General features: G+C 41.7%; 1 protein-coding gene and 1 long non-coding RNA gene across 3 annotated transcripts in view; both read right to left on the reverse strand.

Annotated features, from left to right (window-relative positions):
- Nucleotides 1–3,266: 3,266 nt before the first annotated feature.
- The window catches only part of LOC143764989 (uncharacterized), a 195,052-nt gene continuing 176,321 nt past the window's right edge, over nucleotides 3,267–21,997 (reverse strand). Inside the window, exons 3-4 of the long non-coding RNA XR_013213308.1 lie at nucleotides 14,325–14,537; nucleotides 3,267–6,946 (exon numbers count right to left, since the gene is read on the reverse strand). This is a non-coding gene — a long non-coding RNA (uncharacterized LOC143764989). The remainder of the gene's footprint in view (nucleotides 6,947–14,324; nucleotides 14,538–21,997) is intronic.
- On the reverse strand, nucleotides 16,746–20,548 carry LOC143768963 (uncharacterized). Of its 2 annotated transcripts, none has more exons than XM_077257572.1 (3): nucleotides 19,059–20,548; nucleotides 17,324–17,367; nucleotides 16,746–16,906 (listed from the first exon to the last, which is right to left on the reverse strand). In XM_077257572.1, exon 1 carries the CDS (start codon nucleotides 20,477–20,479, stop codon nucleotides 19,274–19,276), a length of 1,206 nt encoding a protein of 401 aa, XP_077113687.1. In that variant the 5' UTR covers nucleotides 20,480–20,548; the 3' UTR covers nucleotides 16,746–16,906; nucleotides 17,324–17,367; nucleotides 19,059–19,273. The 2 variants fall into 2 exon arrangements, with proteins under 2 accessions (XP_077113687.1, XP_077113686.1); XM_077257571.1 differs by having other exon boundaries at nucleotides 17,319–17,367.

Below are 21,997 nucleotides of genomic sequence, written 5' to 3' on the forward strand. Positions count from 1 at the left end.
GAACACCCGCAGGCGATCGCATACACAGAGCTGCTGTGCACACAAAATCGACTGGATGCACTTCCCATCCAGGACATACTCAATACGTCCAAGGTGTGGAAAAAGTTAAAAGGAACCTGTCATGTAAAAAAACACTATTAACCTGCATATATGGGGCTAATCTGCAGGTTAATAGCATTGTAAACCTTTGCGGGCACTGCACTGAAAGCCCAGCTACCAGGAGGAAATTAGCTTTGTTCCTCCAGTCAACTTTCGGCTTCCAGTCATAGCTCATTCCCTCCTAGTAGCTGGGCTTTCAGTGCAGTGGCCATGAGTCGCCCACCAGGGAAGTGGGGATAGTCGGTACCGGGTCCGGTCGCAATTAGGCTGGGATCACACATACGCGAGATACGGCCGAGTCTCAAAGGTGAAAACCCTCCTCTGGCGCCGGCACTCCGGAGCGGAGCGTGCAGCCGCACAGCAATACATGGAGCTGCACGCTCCGCTCCCAAGTGCTGGTGCCAGAGGAGGGTTTTCACCTGCGAGACTCGACCGTATCTCGCGTATGTGTGATCCCGGCCTTAAAGGGGTGGTCACAGTGGCAGCGACCGGGTCCGTGGCCCTGGGCGCCCAAGTAAAAAGGGACGGTCTTTAAAGGGGTTGTGGAAATAATGAAAGTTCGTGATGCCACCTGTTGTTTTCAGTCAGAGGTGACCGAAGCTGCTTAAAGGGGTCCTCTGGGGGTGATGGTGCTGCAGCAAAGATGGTGTCGCTTCCCACAGGTGAAGCGGGGTCCCCAGGGCTCCCGGTGTATTTGGCAGGGATGGTGATTGGCAGCAAATAAACGGAGGACACAGGGTTGCAGTCTTTACCTGGCTTACTGGTGTTAGATAGCCTCAGTCCAGGGTACCGGCAACAGGTGTTGATGGAGTCCAGGCATCCTGTAGACACGTGGAAATCCCTTTGTCAGGTCAGTTTGGGAGTCTTCCACTATGCGCTGCTCTCTAGTCACTTGCTGCCTGTGGTTGTCTAACAAGGTCTCGGTTACTCCCTGTCCTGGGACAGTCCCTGCATGGTAGACAACTTGAGCCATCTCTTGGGGTCGCTGTATCCAGTGACTCCGGGCTCTAATTGTTGCTGTACCTCAGGTATTATGTGGGCAGGTCACTTTTAGCTTCCTGCCCTCCGGTTCTGCTCTGGGACCTGTAGTTCCTCACGACCTTGGGCTCCCGGTGCCTGGCTCCTGCGCTGTAGCTCAGAGGGACTCAATAGCAGCACACATCTAGTTCTTAAGTTCCTCCGTCCTCCTTGACTGTCTGCTACCAAATGCCAACTGTCTAACTCCAACTGCCTAGCAACTGCCTAGCAACTGACTCCTCCTCCTGACCAGAGAGAGCAGCTCTCCTGAAGTCCGGTGTAGAGATCCCCCTTCTGGCCTGGAGTCAGAACAGTGTTGTATGTGCTGAATACCTGTCAAAGGGATCCCTCCTGTCTCCAGGCATGGCATTACCCTCCCCGAGAGGAGGGCAGCGCCACTGTGGTACCCAAACTCCTGGGGTGCCACAACCACATGGGTTTAAAATTCTATTAACCTGCAGATTAACTGCTTATCCTTACCTCCCAACTTTTGAAGAACAGACAGATGGATGAATTATGCAGCAAACATAGCATGCCACAGCAAATTTTGGCCACACCACTGGCCACACCCGAATCCATGTCCATTTACCATTACTTTCTACCCTGGCAGGAGGAGATGTTGGAGGGTTGGTGGCAGTGAGGGACATTCAGCAGTCGCCCGAGACTGCAGGCCGAAGACCCAAATCCAGGACTGTACGATGTATCTATGATAGTTGGGACTAGACATGAGCGAATCAGTTTATGGGACTCCAGTCCAGCATCAGGGTACCCAGTGGCTTGACAGGAGACGCACAAATCTCTTAACTTCCAACGTCACTGGAAAGGCTTTTTATTAGCCAGGGATGACACACAGTCATCTCTACGTCATGCTCATCAGTAGTCAGAAATTGGGACATATGGATTTAATATTTGTTCATTCTATCATAGTCGTAGCATCCAGAACTTTCTCATTTTGATGTGAGCTTCTCTATACGATATCTGGCTTGTTTTTGTCTGTAAGGCCGTGTTCACATGTTGCATAAACTGTGTTTTTTTGTTTTCTGCAGGTGTCCACACCAAACTACACAATAACAATCTTTTTTGATTACTGCTGCATTTTCTATGCCTTTTTCCTCTTATTTATTGAGTTTCTAGTACAGACGTGAAGCTGCGTTTTTAAGTGATTTTTAAAGTTTAGAAAAGCTTTGATTCTGTACTTAAAAATGTAACTTCAGTTTTAAACATGTGGTTTTTATTAGGCTCCACAGCAGAATTTCTGTGCAAAAAAAACCCAGCATAAAAAAGAAGCACTTTCGCTACATGTGAACACAGCCTAAATGTCCAAGTAAAGTGGATCTTCTGATTCAATGAGAACATCCTCCTTGGTGCATCAAAGATGCTGCTGAACTGTGTGGTATTAGAGTATTTGTCCTCTATATGCCTCTATAGAGAGCCTGAAAAAAACGCAGGTTAAAAAATAAAAAGCCATTGCATTTTTAAGCGCAGAATCACAGCTTTAAAAGCTTTAAGTATTAAAAAAGCATTGAATACACAGATTCAGATTTGCACCAAAAACACATCAAATAAGGGAGAAAATGCATAAAAGAAACATTTATTAAATCAAAGGAGATTGTTATTGCGTCATGTGATGTGGACACATACAGAAAAAAGCAGCAGAAAAAAATGCAGCTTTTACGTTATCACGTCCTTTATGGGTTTAATAAAGAAAAAAACAATCAAGCCTTTTTCACACCATTTACCAATCACCATAAATAATCAAATTGCTGTGTTTTGTGGGTCATTACAATTAGAGAGACATCAAATATGCACATGTTATTTGCTGATTTGTGATGTTTGTTATTTTTTAAAAAAGCACAGTAAATATGACATTATTGTTTTTTTATTTTTTAGTTATTTAGTTATTTTATAGCAAGAAAACAATATATTTCCTTTATTGTCCCTCTCAGGGCCGGACTGGCCATTTGGCAATTCTGGCAAATGCCAGAAGGGCCTGTCTGGTTGTGGGCTGCCTTGTCTGCTATGATGTTAAAAGAATCAGTGTTCCCATACTGAGTTGTGATGGAGCACAAAGTTGCTGACTCCGTCACTTACCCCAGTCAGCCACGGGTATCATTATAAACATTGGTCATGTAGTAAACCTTCCTCTCCTCCATCCAGGGTAATATTAGTAATATATCCCATCTGGTGCTTAGGGACGGGGATGGCACGGGCCTGTGTGTTTTCAAATGCCAGGGCTGAATTTCAGCCCCAGTCCGTACCTGGTCCCTCTAGAATACAGGGACATAGAAGTTCAGTGCTATGAACAGATGTATCTCTGTGCAATGCAGTTCAAAGTATACAAGATTCTCTTGTGACATCACTGCAGCCTGTGGCTCAAAACTTTAGCCGTTGTATTGAATTATAGAGGTTTTGAGTTTAATTTTCTGGGAGACTCACAAAGAGAAAATTACATCTTTGTAATTGTTTCTTTATTATTTTTTCTTAGTTTTAAAGGAACAAAACAATCTGACGTTTTCTTCACATCTAGAATACAGAAACATTGAAATAAACTGCTAAGTACAGATATATCTCTATGTACCTGCATCATCTGTTTCTGGGTTCAGTGCCAGCAATACAATTCAAGATTATCAAATCCTAGTTTCACTGTTGTTTTGGGGCACTATAGCATGTCTGGGACAGTGTGCACCTTATTGTTACCACTAACTGGCCCACAATATGTTTATAACTACATGCATAGGGTTACGACCTTTCACTTTAATTTGCTGGTCGAGGATGCTCAATTTAGGAGTTATAGGAGGGTGGAATTGTAGGAAAGACAATATGAAATGCACAAGATGGTAGGGATTGCTCTTCAGCAGCTACAGGAGAAGAACATCCTGCAATAAATATCAGAAATGCCTGATGGGAACTGTGGATTAGTACCCACACGAGCTGCTGCTGTAGCCAAACCAACTCTTGCTGCTCTGAGATACAGAATACATGGAGTAACAGTGTGACAAAAAAGTCATGTTTTGGATATAATATTAGTCTTGTACACTTATGCTGCGTGTTTTGACCATGCAGCCTTCTTTTAAGTTTCTTGCTTGTACACTGGAATATCCCTTAAAGGGAACCTGTCACCCCCAAAATCGATGGTGAGCTAAGCCCACTGGCATCAGGGGCTTATCTACAGCATTTTGGAATGCCGGATCGGACCGCAGCAGGACGGCCCCTGGGTGAGTATAATCTAACCTCTTTTTCTCATCTTTTAGGGTTCATCGAGGGTTTATCTACAGCATTCCACAATGCTGTAGATAAGCCCCTGATGCTGGTGGGCTTACCTCACCCTCGATTTTGGGGGTGACAGGTTCCCTTTAAAGAGGTTGTGCTCTTTCAGAAAATGTTGCATCCCAGATGCAGTTTGTTATAAAACAAAAAGAGCTTTACTAACCATCCTCGGGTCCGTCTATGGAGCAGTTCCTGTTTCTGGCATTGGTTGTGGCACTGACATCACATCGACAATGTGGCTGTGTAATGGTGTGTAAGTCTATTAAGACTTACTAATGACCATCCTTTCCAGTTTCCAGTACTGCTCTGGTCCTATGTGACCATTCTGTAGTTTTGCTACTTCATACAGAGTCTACTGTGTGGAGCAGTAACTGTTTTCCCAGTGTATGGGCTCATGCAGATGTCTGTGCAAATTGGTCCAACATTGAACCTTAATTCACGGACTGCCCATCGTCTTCTGACCGGAGCATGACAGCTTTACGTATTTCTATGAGCCTGTTATGCTCGGGTCGTGAGGGCCATGGCCAGTCCAAGATCGAACCGTTTTGCACCATCATCTGCATGAGACCTAAATCTATGAGACTAAGATTGAGACTCCTTAGAGCTATATTGAGAAAACAATTTTGGGTCCAGACAATCTTCTGTTTGACCCTGCTAGTCTGATTTCAGACTAGGACCAGAAGAGGACAGGAGCAGGCCTGAAAGTTGGGTTAGTCTGCGATCGGTAAGTATTTTAAAACATTGACATAATGTCATGACTCTGACTCTGCCTCCATCCTGCTCAGGTCAGGGTTAATTCTAGTCCGCCTCTCTTTAGTTCTGGGGCAGCTATTTAATGTTGGTAGTTCCTGGGTTTGGTGTCGGTTATACTTCCGTATACTCGGTTTGTGGTTGCTGACCCAGGTTACTCGTCCGTAATCGTTGTGCCTCTGTGCATGTGAGCTTTTGCTGTGTATAATCTGGTTTGCCTCCTGTCTTTTGCCTCTGTATCCTGCATTTGTACTGCCCTGTCCTTCCTGGTTATCTGACCCCTTTGGCTCATCTCGGTTTACTCTCTGTCTTATCCCTAGGTACCACGCTCTCATCTGGCTTTTGATCCTCGGCTCTCCTTTGATTACGTTTACGTTTTGTGCCCTGTACTCCACGCTCCCAGCTGCTTTCCCTGGCCGCATGCGCGGTGACTCCACCCCCTGTTATCACGTGACTGGTTAGTTCCAGGTCCTGTGTTCACTGCTTAGTCTCAGGTCCTTGCGCACTGCATGCCTTGTTCCTCCACTCCCTGCGCTCATTCCCGTGCCCACTGATAGTGCCTCTAGGCTTCTCCAGTGACACTATTGGTGTCATTACACATAATTTGGATGGATTACGGATTACAAATTTTGAGCAAGTGTAAAATCATTGGTATCTGCAGCATATTGTCCTGGTGTGATAACCTGATGTTCTGTGCACATAGAAGTCTGGTCACCCTATTTAAACAGGCCATGAAACAACAACCAATCGGCTTGTATACAGCCATTCAGTGGTCATTTAAGTGCTGTGATCAGGCGATGTTCATGCAAAATAATACAAAAGCTGTGTCCTGAGGACCCTAAATAGGCCACATGTTTAAATAGGAAAAGGGGATGATACTCACATTGTAACCAAGGACTAAATTTTAAAGTAGCGCTGCAATTTTACTGCATAAAATAATCGCATCTGGAACCTATCGTGTGAATATAGCCTAAAAATAAACAGGGCAATACATGTTAACACTTGTCTAAAAGCCAGCATCAACATAAGACAAAGAATTTATGGATGTTCCTTTTATAATACTAGTATTAGCAATGGGAGGTCATGTGACGGGACAAGTGATGGCGCTCCCTGAAGTAGGCATAACAAACGGGACACGATAATTGTAGTTCTCTTGGTCTTTTGCTTTGGATTTCAAATCCTGCCTCCTTCTTATGTCGCAATCTCATGTGTAGGACCAAATCTGAGGTCATGTGGAAAGAGAGTCTGCATTTGGCACACCAGATCTGTGCTGTAGATCCTAGGGTTGTGAATGTTGGTGGCAGGACCTGTGGTGATGATGGTGTTTCACATTTAGGCCACAACTCCGAAAGAGGAAGGATGGCCAAAGAATTAGGAAATGCTGCGTATTCATGTTGTGTTAAAAAGTTATTATATCCATGGCCCACTGGTATATCCTCAGAATTTCTTAAGTCATTGATTCTAAAACTCTTTCCAGACCTGAATGTGGTGTTTATTTTACATCCCATTCTACTAGGCACAGGTGAGAAGGCACTACCTCTTCGATCTCCAGCACCCCTCATTCTGTTCACTTCTGTAAATGCGCTCCTCTTGGCCTCTTGTAATTCAGCCTTTACCCTTTTCCATACCACATTTCTAAATCCAGAGGTCATTCCCAACAAGAAATCTTTCTTATCAGCTTCATTGTCAGTTTTGTCAACTAGTCTTGATTTTTCTTCTTCTGAAAGTCTGGTCCCCCTTTCCTCTAAATCCCTTGCCAAGCTATGAAAATTGGTGCCATGTTTTATCCGTTTACTTGACACTCCATCCTTTTCTGTCAAACACAAACAATAGAGAAGAAAATTATAAATTAAAAATATCACATTAGATATTAGCATAATAAACAGGAGTAGTGGCTGCAGAGCTGAGTTATATATATATATATATATATATATATATATATATATATATATTTCCATTTCTCTTCTCTGCTGTGGGGATATTAGCTTGTAAAGTTTAGTTTATAATTCATGATAAGCTCAACGGAGTGTTACCAGAGATTCGTTTCTGGGGGAGGTGTACTTTTCCCCCTGCATGATGTTGACCAATCATAAGCAGGAGGTGTCAAAAAAGAGGAAGGTGGGGGGAAAAGAACACATTCCTAGAATGTTAGCAGATTATACTTTTTTCTTCTATTTGTAATGATAGACAACCAAGCTCTCAGCCATGATCTCAGCAGCTACTGTGCAGAGTGCAGTAGAGCTGAGTACCAAAAGTGCAGCAAAGCCGAGGCACCAAAACAGCAGGATCTTGATAAAAAAAACTTGTTCTTTATTCCATGTCAGTTAAAAACATCACAGGAGGACACAGCAGGCAACGTTTCGGCCATAGCTGGCCTTTTCCAAGACCTCAAAGATTTCATTCAACCCTTAACTGACACGAAATAAAGAACAAGTTTTTTTTATCAAGAATCTGCTGTTTTGGTAACTTGGCTTTCCTGAACTTTTAGAGAAGAATCTGTGGTAAGGCCACAATAGGGTAATCATAAATAATAACCTAAACTTTACAAGCTAATATCTCCGCAACAGAGAGAGATAAGAAATATAAAAAAATAAGATGTTTTATTGAGCCCTGTTGCTATTAAAATATGATGCAGCCAGTAGAACATGCTAAAACTGATGAAAGGCTCTATTTAAAATATATACAGTCAAATGATTAAGTAAGTACATTTTTATGTTTAACATATGTAGACATATTAATATTTGACTTAAAAGAATAAAGGATATAAAGATTAAAGAGTAGTTAAAAATATGGCAACAACTAGGCTTTACTAATCAAACAAATCACTGACATTCCATTTTTTGTTTTTATGAACATACTAATTTCACCTACAATATCTAAAACCTTTTAACACCTGGTTGTTTCTACCTCCTCAAGCAGAAAGAGCTTTAAGTGTGCGCTTCTTATACGTGTCTATAGTATATAACTTATCAGTCTATCATATATTGCTATCTTTTATCCCACACCGAATGGGGGTTTTTTTTGCCACTCCTCCATAGAATTTTTTTTCATCTGTGCTATCAAGTTTATTTGCATGCAAAACTCACTTCCTTCCCTCCTGCTTCTATACCTCCCATAAATACATAATTTGAGTAGACTTGGTGTTGTTTCAGGATGCACTTTCAGGAGCTCACCGCTCCAGACTTCATGCTTTGCCAGAAGTGGGGTAAACCTGAAAATTGACAGTTTGGAACAGAGGCATGATTGTACTGCTGGTCCCAACTGTGCTCTTTGCCAACTTTGCCCCTGGAGCATGGGAAATGCATAGGGGGACTGAAGCTGGCTTTAGCTTGTAATCCTGTTAGGTTAAAGGGAACCTATCACCCCCAAAATGGCTGGTGAGGTAAGCTCACCGGCATCAGGGGCTTATCTACAGCATTCTGTAATGCTGTAGATAAGCCCCCGATGTTACTTGAAAGAGGAGAAAAAGATGTTAGATTATACTCACCCAGGGGCGGTCCCGTGCGGTCAGGTCGGATGGGTGTCTCCGGTCCGCTCCGGCGCCTCCCATCTTCATTCCATGACGTCCTCTTCGGGTCTTTACGCCACGGCTCTGGCGCAGGCGTACTTTGTCTGCCCTCAGGGCAGAGCAAAGTACTGCAGTGCGCAGGCGCCGGGCCTTTCTGACCTTTCCGGCGCCTGCGCACTGCAGTACTTTGCTGTGCCCTCAACAGGGCAGACAAAGTACGCCTGCGCCGGAGCCGCGGCATAAAGACCCGAAGAGGACGTCATGGAATGAAGATGGGAGGCGCCGGAGCGGACCGGAGACACCCATCCGACCTGACCGCACCGGGACTGCCCCTGGGTGAGTATAATCTAACATCTTTTTCTCCTCTTTCAGGTAACATCGGGGGCTTATCTACAGCATTACAGAATGCTGTAGATAAGCCCCTGATGCCGGTGAGCTTACCTCACCAGCCATTTTGGGGGTGATAGGTTCCCTTTTAAGAGTGAAGCAAGGAAGAATCCTCTAAAGCATGGAGCCTGCTCATTTTGTGCACTCCCTGCCTAGGTAACTGGCCAGGCTGGCACAGGAGGATGTCCAGCAAACTAGTGAACAAGTTGTACACTTTTAAAAATTACAAAAAATCTCCATTCTTCGAGAGGATTTTTAATAAGTAAATTGTAAAGTGCTTGTGTGATGAACCCACACCGCAAGACCCTGCCTGATGTCACTATTACATCAGAAGGATCGCATAGTGTGGCCTCTCCACTTGCACCAACGTGACTTCCCGCACCCCCTGGGGACATGGAAGGTCAGCTTGGCTCAGTTTTACACAGACACCCCCTGTTCACATGGGACTATGGAGGTACGGTGAGTGAGAGGATGTGGCCCACGCAGTCGCTGATGTAGGACCATACTCTCTACAACCCTGAAAGGCTGAGACTAGCATGACGTGGGACCATACTCTCTACAACCCTGAAAGGCTTTCACTAGCAACAGTGAAACAGAGCACTGCCAGCCCGGACTGCCATCAGTTCCTCGATATATAAGCCCGGTCCGTTAACAGGATTATATTGGGCTAGAAGCTGGTCCTGGTAACATGGAAAGTTTAATCAAGAAACAGACTTGTACATTGAGATAAAAGAGCAGTCCAAGGTTAAATTACATATTTAGTCGCCTTAAGGGCACTAGACAATACACTATATACATGATGGTTATACATATACAATGGTCAGATATGCAATTACAAACAGTGGCAGTAAAAAAGATATAAGCAGAAGAATTATGTCAATTGCTGGTTTGATGTTAGATGATATGTGCACTGGGATGCAGTGGGAATGGGCTGCCAGAAGTTCCTTGTTCCTTCACAGCACATTACTCGACAAGGACCCCACTTTCAAAGCACAACAGAGAGAGAGGACACATGGCCTTAGGGTACCGTCACACAGTGCCATTTTCATCGCTACGACGGCACGATTCGTGACGTTGCAGCGTCGTATAAGTATCGCTCCAGCGTCGTATACTGCGGTTACACGTTGCAATACACGGCGCTGGAGCGATAATTTCATGACGTATTTGCGATGTAGAAGCCGTTGGTTACTGTGCGCACATCGTATACAACCTGTGTCACACGATGCAATCATGCCGCCACAGCGGGACACTAGACGACGAAAGAAAGTTTCAAACGATCTGCTACGACGTACGATTCTCAGCGGGGATCCGGATCGCAGTAGCGTGTCAGACACAGCGATATCGTAAATGCATCGCTGGAACGTCACAAATCGTGCCGTTGTAGCGATCAAAATTGCACTGTGTGACGGTACCCTTACGCTAGCCTTTATCCCCTTTAGCTCACTCCCTTCATGCTCTCTGGGCTGAACTTAAATCACCTCCCTTTGACTCTCTAATAGACTGTCCTAGGGAGGTGGTTTTGGCTCCACTGGATGGAGCCAGGCTCCTGACAACTGTTGAGACCAAACACAACTTTGCTACCTGGGTCCTACTAGCCTTTCTACGTATCACCCCACCCTGTGGTGCTAGAACAGATCGAGACTCTGGAAGGCATTCAGTCTGGTCCAGAAATTTCAAAAATGTAACCGGTGTGTAACCAGGATGTACAATAAGTCTATATTCTGCTTATGAAATCATAGCTGACTCAACAAAGCAGTTATACTGCATAGTATCTTTTTTGCAAGCAAGCCTTTTGTTCTGACCTTAGCTGGGTCAAGGTGTGAGATCTGTCACTCACAGCATTTTGAAGCTTGACTCTCTGCTGAGCAAGGTGTTCCGTTACAGCTGCACATCCTGAGGGAGTTTTATAATCCCTTGCCAAATAGGATAGAAATGATTGACATGAAATTATATCTCCAATATTCTTCACAGTTTATCAAAACAAACAGCCAATTTATGAATTTGCGTCAACCCTTCTAATGGAAATTTGTCACCTAATCAGAGAGCATCATTATATAGAGACAAAGACCCTGAGCTCCTTACTGGGCTGCTTGCTGTAGTTTTGATAAAATCGCTATTTTATCAGCAGAAGATTATCATTAGAGGATTAGTCAACCTGCTGCCATGTAGTCCTCCATATTGATGAGCGCTGTATAACCCCACCCCACCACAGATTGCAGCTTTCTTTATGCCTATGAACAATGCACAGTGTACACAAAAAGCTGTCAATCTGTGGCATGGGTGGGGTTATACAAATCTCAGCATTCAAATGCACTGTGACAATAAGGTTGTGTTCACTGATGCATTTGTGATGCTTTATTAACACTGTAAATGCGCTGTGATTTTACTAAGAGTTTGGAAAATTGAGGGAAAAAATGCATTGTGCGAATATAGTCTAACAGTGTTGAGAGTTACTTCTAGGACCTGTAATGAATTTCTGGAATTATTGAACACTTCTTTCATCATCCTGCATTCTAGTCCTGTTCTGACCTTACTGTGTTGGTCTGACCTCGGCCATTTGGCAGTTCCGTGAAATCTTTAGAGAATAATTTGGATTTATGATAGTTATAGGGTTTTAAAGGGAATCTGTCAGACGGTTTTTACTACCTCATCTGAGAGTAGGGTAATATAGGAAAAGAGACCCTGACTCCAGAGATATATCACTTAGATTATTGGGTGGAGCAGTTGAGACACAATCAGAAGCAGAGCTCAAAAAGCTAACCCCATTCACACCACAGTGTACATTGCTTATCAATTTATGTGGTAATAACACTGAAACACTTCAACGAATCCCAATGATTCTGAGATTATTTTTTCGTGACCCATTGCACTTTATGTTAGAGGTAAATTTAGGTTGAATTTTTTTGCGATTATTTGTGAAAATATTGGAATTTTTGGCGATAATTTAGAAAATTTAGCAATTTTCAAACTTTCAATTTTTATATCTTTATTTTTTTTCCGAGGGGTTAAAAGTTTATCAGCAATTTCTCATTTTTCCCCCAAAAATTACAAAACCATTTTCTTCTTAGGGACCACATCACATTTGAAGTAATTTTGAGAGGGCTATATGACACCATTTGAAAAATTGCACTCCTCAAAGTGCTCAGAACCACACTCAAGAAGTTTATTAACCCTTAAGATGCTTTACAGGAATTAAAGCAACGTGGAAGGAAAAAAATGAATATTTTTTTTTTTCCCACAAAAATGTTCATTTCGCCCCAATGTTTAATTTTTAGAAGGGTAACAGGAGATAATAAACCATACAATTGTTGTGCAATTTCTCCTGAGTACGCCGATACCTCATACAGTTGTGGCCAAAAGTATTGACACCCCTGCAATTCTGTCAGATAATACTCAGCTTCTTCCTGAAAATGATTGCAAACACAAATTCTTTGGTATTATTATCTTCATTTAATTTGTCTTAAAAAAAAACACAAAAAGAATTGTTCTAAAGCCAAATTGCATATAATTCCACACCAAACATAAAAAAGGGGGTGGACAAAAGTATTGGCACTGTTTGAAAAATCATGTGATGCTTCTCTAATTTGTGTAATTAACAGCCCTTGTAACTTACCTGTGGCACCTAACAGGTGTTGGCAATAACTAAATCACACTTGCAGCCAGTTGACATGGATTAAAGTTGACTCAACCTCTGTCCTGTGTCCTTGTGGGTACCACATTGAGCATGGAGAAAAGAAAGAAGACCAAAGAACTGTCTGAGGACTTGAGAAACCAAATTGTGAGGAAGCATGAGCAATCTCAAGGCTACATGTCCATCTCCAAAGACCTGAATGTTCCTGTGTCTACCGTGCGCAGTGTCATCAAGAAGTTTAAAGCTCATGGCACTGTGGCTAACCTTCCTAGATGTGGACGGAAAAGAAAAATTGACAAGAGATTTCAACGCAAGATTGTGCGGATGTTGGATAAAGAACCTCGACTAACATCCAAACAAGTTCAAGCTGCCCTGCAGTCCGAGGGTACAACAGTGTCAACCGGTACTATCTGTCGGCATCTGAATGAAAAGGGACTGTATAGTAGGAGACCCAGGAAGACCCCACTTCTTACCCCGAGACATAAAAAAGCCAGGCTGGAGTTTGCCAACACTTACCTGAAAAAGCCTAAAACGTTTTGGAAGAATGTTCTCTGGTCAGATGAGACAAAAGTAGAGCTTTTTGGGCAAAGGCATCAACATAGAGTTTACAGGAGAATAAAAGAGGCATTCAAAGAAAAGAACATGGTCCCTACAGTCAAACATGGCGGAGGTTCCCTGATGTTTAGGGGTTGCTTTGCTGCCTCTGGCACTGGACTGCTTGACAGTGTGCATGGCATTATAAAGTCTGAAGACTACCAACAAATTTTGCAGCATAATGTAGGGCCCAGTGTGAGAAAGCTGGGTCTCCCTCAGAGATCATGGGTCTTCCAGCAGGACAATGACCCAAAACACACTTCAAAAAGCACTAGAAAATGGTTTGAGAGAAAGCACTGGAGACTTCTAAGGTGGCCAGCAATGAGTCCAGACCTGAATCCCATAGAACACCTGTGGAGAGATCTAAAAATGGCAGTTTGGAGAAGGCACCCTTAAAATATCAGGGACCTGGAGCAGTTTGCCAAAGAAGAATGGTCTAAAATTCCAGCAGAGAATTGTAAGAAACTCATTGATGGTTACCGGAAGCGGTTGGTCGCAGTTATTTTGGCTAATGGTTGCGCAACCAAGTATTAGGCTGAGGGTGCCAATACTTTTGTCTGGCCCATTTTTGGAGTTTTGTGTGAAATGATCAATGTTTTGCTTTTTGCTTCATTCTCTTTTGTGTTTTTTCATTTAAGACAAATTAAATGAAGATAATAATACCAAAGAATTTGTGATTGCAATCATTTTCAGGAAGAAACTGAGTATTATCTGACAGAATTGCAGGGGTGTCAATACTTTTGGCCACAACTGTAGTGCTGACATCCGCTTTTGATCACACCGGCACTCAGAGTGACCTCCCGCAGTGCCGTACATGTGTGACGAATGTCGTGAAAGGCTTAATAACTTAATAAATATTGAGAAGTCATTTCACTTAATTTTGTTTAGTTCCACCATCTATATATCCTGTTTGAATAAATAACAAATGTCATTATGCCACAAGGTAAAAAATAAGAAGAACTGCATATGCTTACTGCTTACTTTTTCATATGACTGTTGCACCCTAGAACATACAATAAGATGTCATTTCAAATTGGAATTTCTACTCATTAAGATATAGCATTTTCTTACCATTATGAAGAGACCGCAGCTCTTGAAGACCTAGCATCCTGGATAATTGTCCATAATAAAGAACTAATCGCGGTTCCCCGTTTTGGAAGTTGTGCGAGACTCTAGGTGGACTCACACCTTCTTGACTAAAGTCTTTCAAACTATTGTCCATGGAACCACCAGGTGAGACTGGGAGTAGTTGTAGCAATGTGACATCAGGATCCTCTGGTTTGTCTACTGGGGAAATATATGGTTAAAGAACAAGTATGCTTTCACAAGTCAAATCTATCTATGCAAACTGAGGACATTTACATGAGGGTTTCAAATTGAATTACTGCCCATTAGACCATGTTCACACTTTTAGTATTTGGTTAGTATTTCAGATTAGTATTTGTCAGCCAAAACCTGGAGTGGAAAAATCAGAAGAAAAATAGAAACACGTCACCACTTCTACATTTATCAGCCACTCCCAATTTTGGCTTAAGAAATACTGATGTAAAATACTGACCAAATGCTGCATGCGTGAACGCGGCCTTACATAGATGGCAATAACATGTAGCAATGGTTGTGGTCAAAAGTGGGTTAGGTGGTGGCATGTAATTTCCTGGTGTCTTAGGGTGATGAAGAATTTAATGTACCCTACATTATATAATACTGTATATTAATTTACAGTCCATTAACTGGACCAATCTGTCCCAAATTTGCCACATAGGTAAATCAAGAACTTCGGAAGGTTTTACACCAGGTTACAGTTCAGTAGGACCTAACGTTATTGACATATTTGACAAAAAAGGAAGACAAAAGTATTCTAAAAGATGTTCGTCAAAAAAATGGAACAAGTAAGCAAGTAATAATTTACGGCTAAACCACTAGACTAATCTACTGAAAATTTGGGTCATAGGTAAATCAGGTGCTTTGTAAAGCTTTACATCAGGTTTCAGCTCTCTAGGGCTACGTTCCCAAGATGAGCTTTAACAACTTTTTTGATGTTGGGTATTTTCCCTGCTTTAATAAACAAAGCGTCTTACAGTTCCAGCAAAGTGGATAGTAGCTCAAAAATTCTGGCTTCATTTCAGTTCAGTAGCAAACAAAGTTTTTAAACATACACAAACAGTTAAACCAAGCAGAACTCTGTGAAGCCAGGTAATTCTACTAGTATATGATACATAAGTCTCTGTAATAATGATGGACTGTTTTGCTGCGTTTCTGCCCCTGAAGACAACAATCACCCTATGCGTATAGTGTCATGCGGTTTTACATGTAATGCGAATGGTGATGTGCGTCTTATATAATGTGTTATGGTAATGTACAGCAGGGGTGTCAAGCTGCATTCCTCGAGGGCCTCAAACCATGCGTGTTTTTAAGATTTCCTTAGCATTGCACAAGGTGCAGGAATCATTATCTGTGCAGGTGGTTAAATTATCACCTGTGCAATACAAGGAAATCCTGAAAACATGACCTGGTTGCGGCCCTCGAGGAATGCAGTTTGACACCCCTGATGTACAGCATGTAAGTAATTTAAAGTGTTAATGTAATGTGAGTAGTGCAGGGTGCAGGGTAAGTACAGAATTGGATTAGGGATAAGATAAGTACTGTTTATTTAGCAAGTGGTTTAGCAAAGGTATAGGACATAGGGTACCGTCACACAGTGGCATTTTCATCGCTACGACGGCACGATTCGTGACGTTGCAGCGTCGTATGATTATCGCTACAGCGTCGTAGACTGCGGTCACACGTTGCAATACACGGCGCTGGAGCGATAATTTCATGACGCATTTGCGATGTAGAAGCCGTTGGTTACTGTGCGCACATCGTATACAACCTGTGTCACACGATGCAATCATACCGCCACAGCGGGACACTAGACGACGAAAGAAAGTTTCAAACTATCTGCTACGACGTACGATTCTCAGCGGGGTTCCGGATCGCAGTAGCGTGTCAGACACAGCGATATCGTAACGATATCGCTAGAACGTCACGAATCGTGCCGTCGTAGCAATGAAAATGGCACTGTGTGACGGTACCCTTAGGATAAATACAATAGGTTTAGTCTATAGGATAGTGTGAATAAAAGGTGAGCACTTCTTGATGGTCAAGGAGATTGAGAATTGTAGTAACAAGTCCAAGTTCAATTCCAGTGGGCTGCTGCGTGCAATGACCTGTGGTCTCACGAGACCGTGACATCATCGGGTCATTTCGCAATGTATTACTGGGAACGCTAGCTGCCGGGATCATCACGAGCATCGGTAACACTGCACAGGACGCCGGAAGGTAAGAATATTGCGATTTTTTTATTTTTTATTTTTAGATTTTTTTATTTTTAACATTATATCTTGTTACTATTGATGCTTCATAGGCAGCATCAATAGTAACAAGAGAGAGAGCGAGAGAGAATTTTCCTGACGGGAAATTCTTCCGCGCATGCTCAGTTTGAAAAGATAACTTTAGAAGAAAACAACCGCACTCAAAATGTAGATTTGCGTCATAAGTGTAAAGAGTTTAATGGGGACACCACAGTGATACAATCAATTGTTCAAGTATTGCAGAGGTAGGTATTGTAGAGGTAACGTTTCGACCCTTACGTGGGCCTTTGTCAAACCTCACTGAAAGGTACAGAAACAAAAATTAGAAACATGCATGAAACAAAAAAACAGAAACTATATATATGTAACTGGTCAGATAAGAAAATATACAGAAATTAAATACAAAAATATACATGAAACAAAGACATACATATGTGGCTAGTCAAATAAGAAAAATATACACAAGAGAGCCCCATACATTATTGCAATATATACAATATATACATAATATGTACACAAGGAGCCCCGTAGGGTGTGGGAGCAATGGCGGAAAGATACTACACAGCAAGGGGGCAGAAGCCAAGAGGGAGGGCAACGTTGTCAAATAAGATTTATGGATAAACATAATCTGGTGGAGACAATGTAAATCTAAATATAAGACAATACATGATTACATATTCTAGACAGTATAAATGCAGCGTGTAACGCATACCTGACCTTCAGGAAGGAAGAGAAGAGAGCAACGCGGAACGCGATGGCTCCTGAGGAAAGCAAAGAAACTAGTAAGAAAGCAATAATAGTAAGTAGGAAGGGCTAAAAATATGGGTACAGCAGCACAATGATGGAAAAGCTGGATAGCAGAACAGTCAGCGATACACAGTGAAGTGCACATGTCACTGAGGCTGGAGGGCACGGGAATCAGAAAGGAGAAGCAGGGAGGGAAAGGGAGGGATAAAAATAAGGGCACTGCAGCACAATAGTAGAATACTGGATAATAGCAGAGAGTCAAAGTAAACATACCAATGAAACAGGAAAACTTAGAAAATCCGGAACGGCACGGATAAAGGGTAAGGTCCCTGGAAGAGCTGGAGCACAAAAGAAAAGGGAGGAAGCTGTTGGAAATGGCAATAAACTGGACAGATTGTAGAAAAACGTCTGTGCATATGTGGTACCTGTGGGTCCAACGTCCAGGAGTGGCGGCAAGGGTGTGTGCTGAAAGCCAGTGGCTGTGGGTGTTATAGGTCCGGTACAGGAAATGGAAAGGCGTGGGAGGAGGAACGGCAGTGGCGTACAGGGCGGCAAACTATGGTGGAGCGCATGGTGGAGCGCAAGAAGCGAGCGCATGCGCAGTGCGGTGTAGATAGTGTGTGGTAACTGAGGGAATGACCGGGCAGTGAGGACGCACAGGGGAGGGGCCGAGGTGGAACGCAGAATGGAGCGCAGAAGCATGCGCAGTGCAGCGTAGTAGGAGATGTGCGGCGCCTATGTAACGGTGCTGGGCCAGGCAATGATGACGTATCAGGGGGAGGGGGCCAGCGTTGAAAGCATAGAATGCGTGATGTGGAGAAAGGAAATGGAAGGGGTGAATGGAGTAAAAGTAAATGAAAAAGAATAAGGTGATAGAACTAGAGGATGGGTATGGGGTAGAACGGAGAAAAAAAACATGAGGATGAATGTAAAAATAATAGAGAAGAGAAGAAGAGAGCATAATGGGGAGAGAGAGAAAAGAGAGGGGGGTAAACAAGGAGGAGAGGGGGGTAAAAAAGGGAAAGAGGGGGTATAAAATTTAAGCCATGGAATGAATGAATGAAATTGAAAGGATCAAGATGAGATGGAAGGGGAAGATAAAGGTCCAAAAATGGCCCAAGTAGAAGAAATAGAGGATAAAAAAGGAAATATAGATATCTCAAGAGATGAAGAACAAGAATAAAGAAGTAAAGAGTAAAAAGTAAAAAGATAAGAATGAAAAGTGATGAAATAAACAGAAAAAAATGAAAAAATATGAAATAAAAATATAGAATAAAAAATAAAAATAAAAATAAAAATAAAAATAAACAGTAAACAAATGAAGAAGAAAAAATAATGCATAATAAGGATGCATGATGAAAAATAACTAATGAATGAAAATAAAAATTAAAAATAAGTAATAAATGGCCAACAAAAATAACGTAAAATAAAAAATGGTGGGTGAAAAATATGAGATAACCATGAAATAATGATAATGAAATTACTAATAAAAATAATGAAGAAAAAATAAAAAAATGAATGAAAACAAAAATGAAAAGGTGAAAAGTAAAAAATGATGAAAAAAATAAAATAAAAATGATAATGATGATAAGAAAATAAAAAAATAAAAAAATTAAAAAATAAAATATAAAAAAATAATAAAAAAATAAAAAATAAAAACTAAAAAATAAAAGTAAAAATGAAAATAAAGAATCTGGGTACTTACCCCAGTAGAATACCGTAGAGCAATATTCAAGCTACCTGCAAGTAGGGGATAGGTTAATGAGGTCAGAATAGAGAAGGTCGGCATACTCACACCTGCAAAAGATAGTTGAACATAGTGAACAAAATGTACAGTATACACAAGCGTCATATAGACCAGCAGAAGACTCAGCAGGTGAACAGGGGGTCACCTTATGCAGAAGTATTGGATGAAACAGGTCAGATTAGATCAAGTTCCCTATTGAGACCTTTAGGTGTTAATGTCTGTAAGGTAAAGATCCAGTAGGATTCACGTTGGCGTAGTAGTTTTATGTGGTCACCACCACGTCTGGGGCGCTCAACCTGCTCTAACACCTGAAAACGTAGCTGGGATACTGAGTGGTTAGCTGCTACGAAGTGATATGGGAGAGGGAGCCAAGTTTTTTTGCACCTAATGGTGGACTTGTGACTAGAGATACGTTCACGAATATGCTGCGTGGTTTCACCCACGTAGAGAAGCCCACATGGGCATTTAACGGTATAAACCACGTTCTTAGATTCACAGGTGAAAAACCCTCTAATAGGGATTTGTTTGCCAGACTGTGGATGGGTGATAGTATTGGATTTAATCACATTAGAGCAGCATGCACAATTAAGGCATGGATACGTGCCACGCCTCTCGGTGCCCAAGAAGGTCTGGCGTGGTGGCCTAAGGGAGCTACCTATGTCTGCCTTTACAACCTGGTCCCTGATATTGTTAGGCCTGCGTTTGCACATAAGTGGCGGTATTTGGAATGCCTCGATGTGTGGGTATGCATCGTGCAAGAGGGGCCAGTGGCTGCGAATGATGTTGTAGATCAAGGGCATGACAGGATGGTGGGTGTGTACAAAGGGAACCCGCTCTGGTTTAGTTGTTTTTATAAAATTCAAGGGTGGATCAAGGGCTAACTGTTTCTCTTTGGCAAGTAGACTGCTAGGGTAATGTCTGGCTGCAAACTTGAGGGACATGTCATCCAGACGGGTAGGTAATACATCTGGATTAGACACAATCCGTGCCACTCGTTTAAACTGTGACCAAGGTAGGCTGTTTTTAGTTGATAGTGGGTGACAGCTCTGATAATGTAAAAGGCTGTTGGTATCGGTAGGTTTGGAAAACAGATCCGTGCTGAGTTTACCCGTAGGACTTCTGATGATCATGGTATCTAGAAATGAAATTTGAGATGTGCTGAAGTTCAATGTGAACTGGAGTTCAGCATGGACTGAGTTAAGCTGTTCGGAAAAAGCAATAAGGGAATCCTGTGGGCCAGTCCATAGACAAAAAACGTCATCTATGTAACGGAGCCAGCAGAGACTGTGCGACTGAAACAGAAAGTTATTGTACACATACTCCTTTTCAAAAGAATCCATATAGGTGTTGGCGTAGGCAGGGGCCACGTTGGCACCCATGGCTGTACCTTGGGTTTGGAGATAAAATTGATCACCAAATAGAAAGAAATTGTTGTGTAGAATCAAAGATAATAGGTCAATGCAAAGCTGTTTAGAGTGGTGTGGAAATGCAGATTGCTCGAGAAGATCATTAACTGCTGCTATACCTAGATCGTGTTTAATGGAGGTATAAAGGCTCTTTACGTCAAATGTGACCAAAATACAATCTGGCGGGGTGGTGGCAAACTGCTTTAGAATTTGAAGGAAATGGCCCGTATCAAGGATGAAGGATCTCATATTTTTGGTGAGAGGAGTGAGGATTTTGTCCAAACTTGGCTCCCTCTCCCATATCACTTCGTAGCAGCTAACCACTCAGTATCCCAGCTACGTTTTCAGGTGTTAGAGCAGGTTGAGCGCCCCAGACGTGGTGGTGACCACATAAAACTACTACGCCAACGTGAATCCTACTGGATCTTTACCTTACAGACATTAACACCTAAAGGTCTCAATAGGGAACTTGATCTAATCTGACCTGTTTCATCCAATACTTCTGCATAAGGTGACCCCCTGTTCACCTGCTGAGTCTTCTGCTGGTCTATATGACGCTTGTGTATACTGTACATTTTGTTCACTATGTTCAACTATCTTTTGCAGGTGTGAGTATGCCGACCTTCTCTATTCTGACCTCATTAACCTATCCCCTACTTGCAGGTAGCTTGAATATTGCTCTACGGTATTCTACTGGGGTAAGTACCCAGATTCTTTATTTTCATTTTTACTTTTATTTTTTAGTTTTTATTTTTTATTTTTTTATTATTTTTTTATATTTTATTTTTTAATTTTTTTATTTTTTTATTTTCTTATCATCATTATCATTTTTATTTTATTTTTTTCATCATTTTTTACTTTTCACCTTTTCATTTTTGTTTTCATTCATTTTTTTATTTTTTCTTCATTATTTTTATTAGTAATTTCATTATCATTATTTCATGGTTATCTCATATTTTTCACCCACCATTTTTTATTTTACGTTATTTTTGTTGGCCATTTATTACTTATTTTTAATTTTTATTTTCATTCATTAGTTATTTTTCATCATGCATCCTTATTATGCATTATTTTTTCTTCTTCATTTGTTTACTGTTTATTTTTATTTTTATTTTTATTTTTTATTCTATATTTTTATTTCATATTTTTTCATTTTTTTCTGTTTATTTCATCACTTTTCATTCTTATCTTTTTACTTTTTACTCTTTACTTCTTTATTCTTGTTCTTCATCTCTTGAGATATCTATATTTCCTTTTTTATCCTCTATTTCTTCTACTTGGGCCATTTTTGGACCTTTATCTTCCCCTTCCATCTCATCTTGATCCTTTCAATTTCATTCATTCATTCCATGGCTTAAATTTTATACCCCCTCTTTCCCTTTTTTACCCCCCTCTCCTCCTTGTTTACCCCCCTCTCTTTTCTCTCTCTCCCCATTATGCTCTCTTCTTCTCTTCTCTATTATTTTTACATTCATCCTCATGTTCTTTTCT

This window comes from Ranitomeya variabilis, chromosome 4 (assembly GCF_051348905.1).
Source record: "Ranitomeya variabilis isolate aRanVar5 chromosome 4, aRanVar5.hap1, whole genome shotgun sequence".
In the NCBI taxonomy this organism is placed as follows: domain Eukaryota; kingdom Metazoa; phylum Chordata; class Amphibia; order Anura; family Dendrobatidae; genus Ranitomeya; species Ranitomeya variabilis.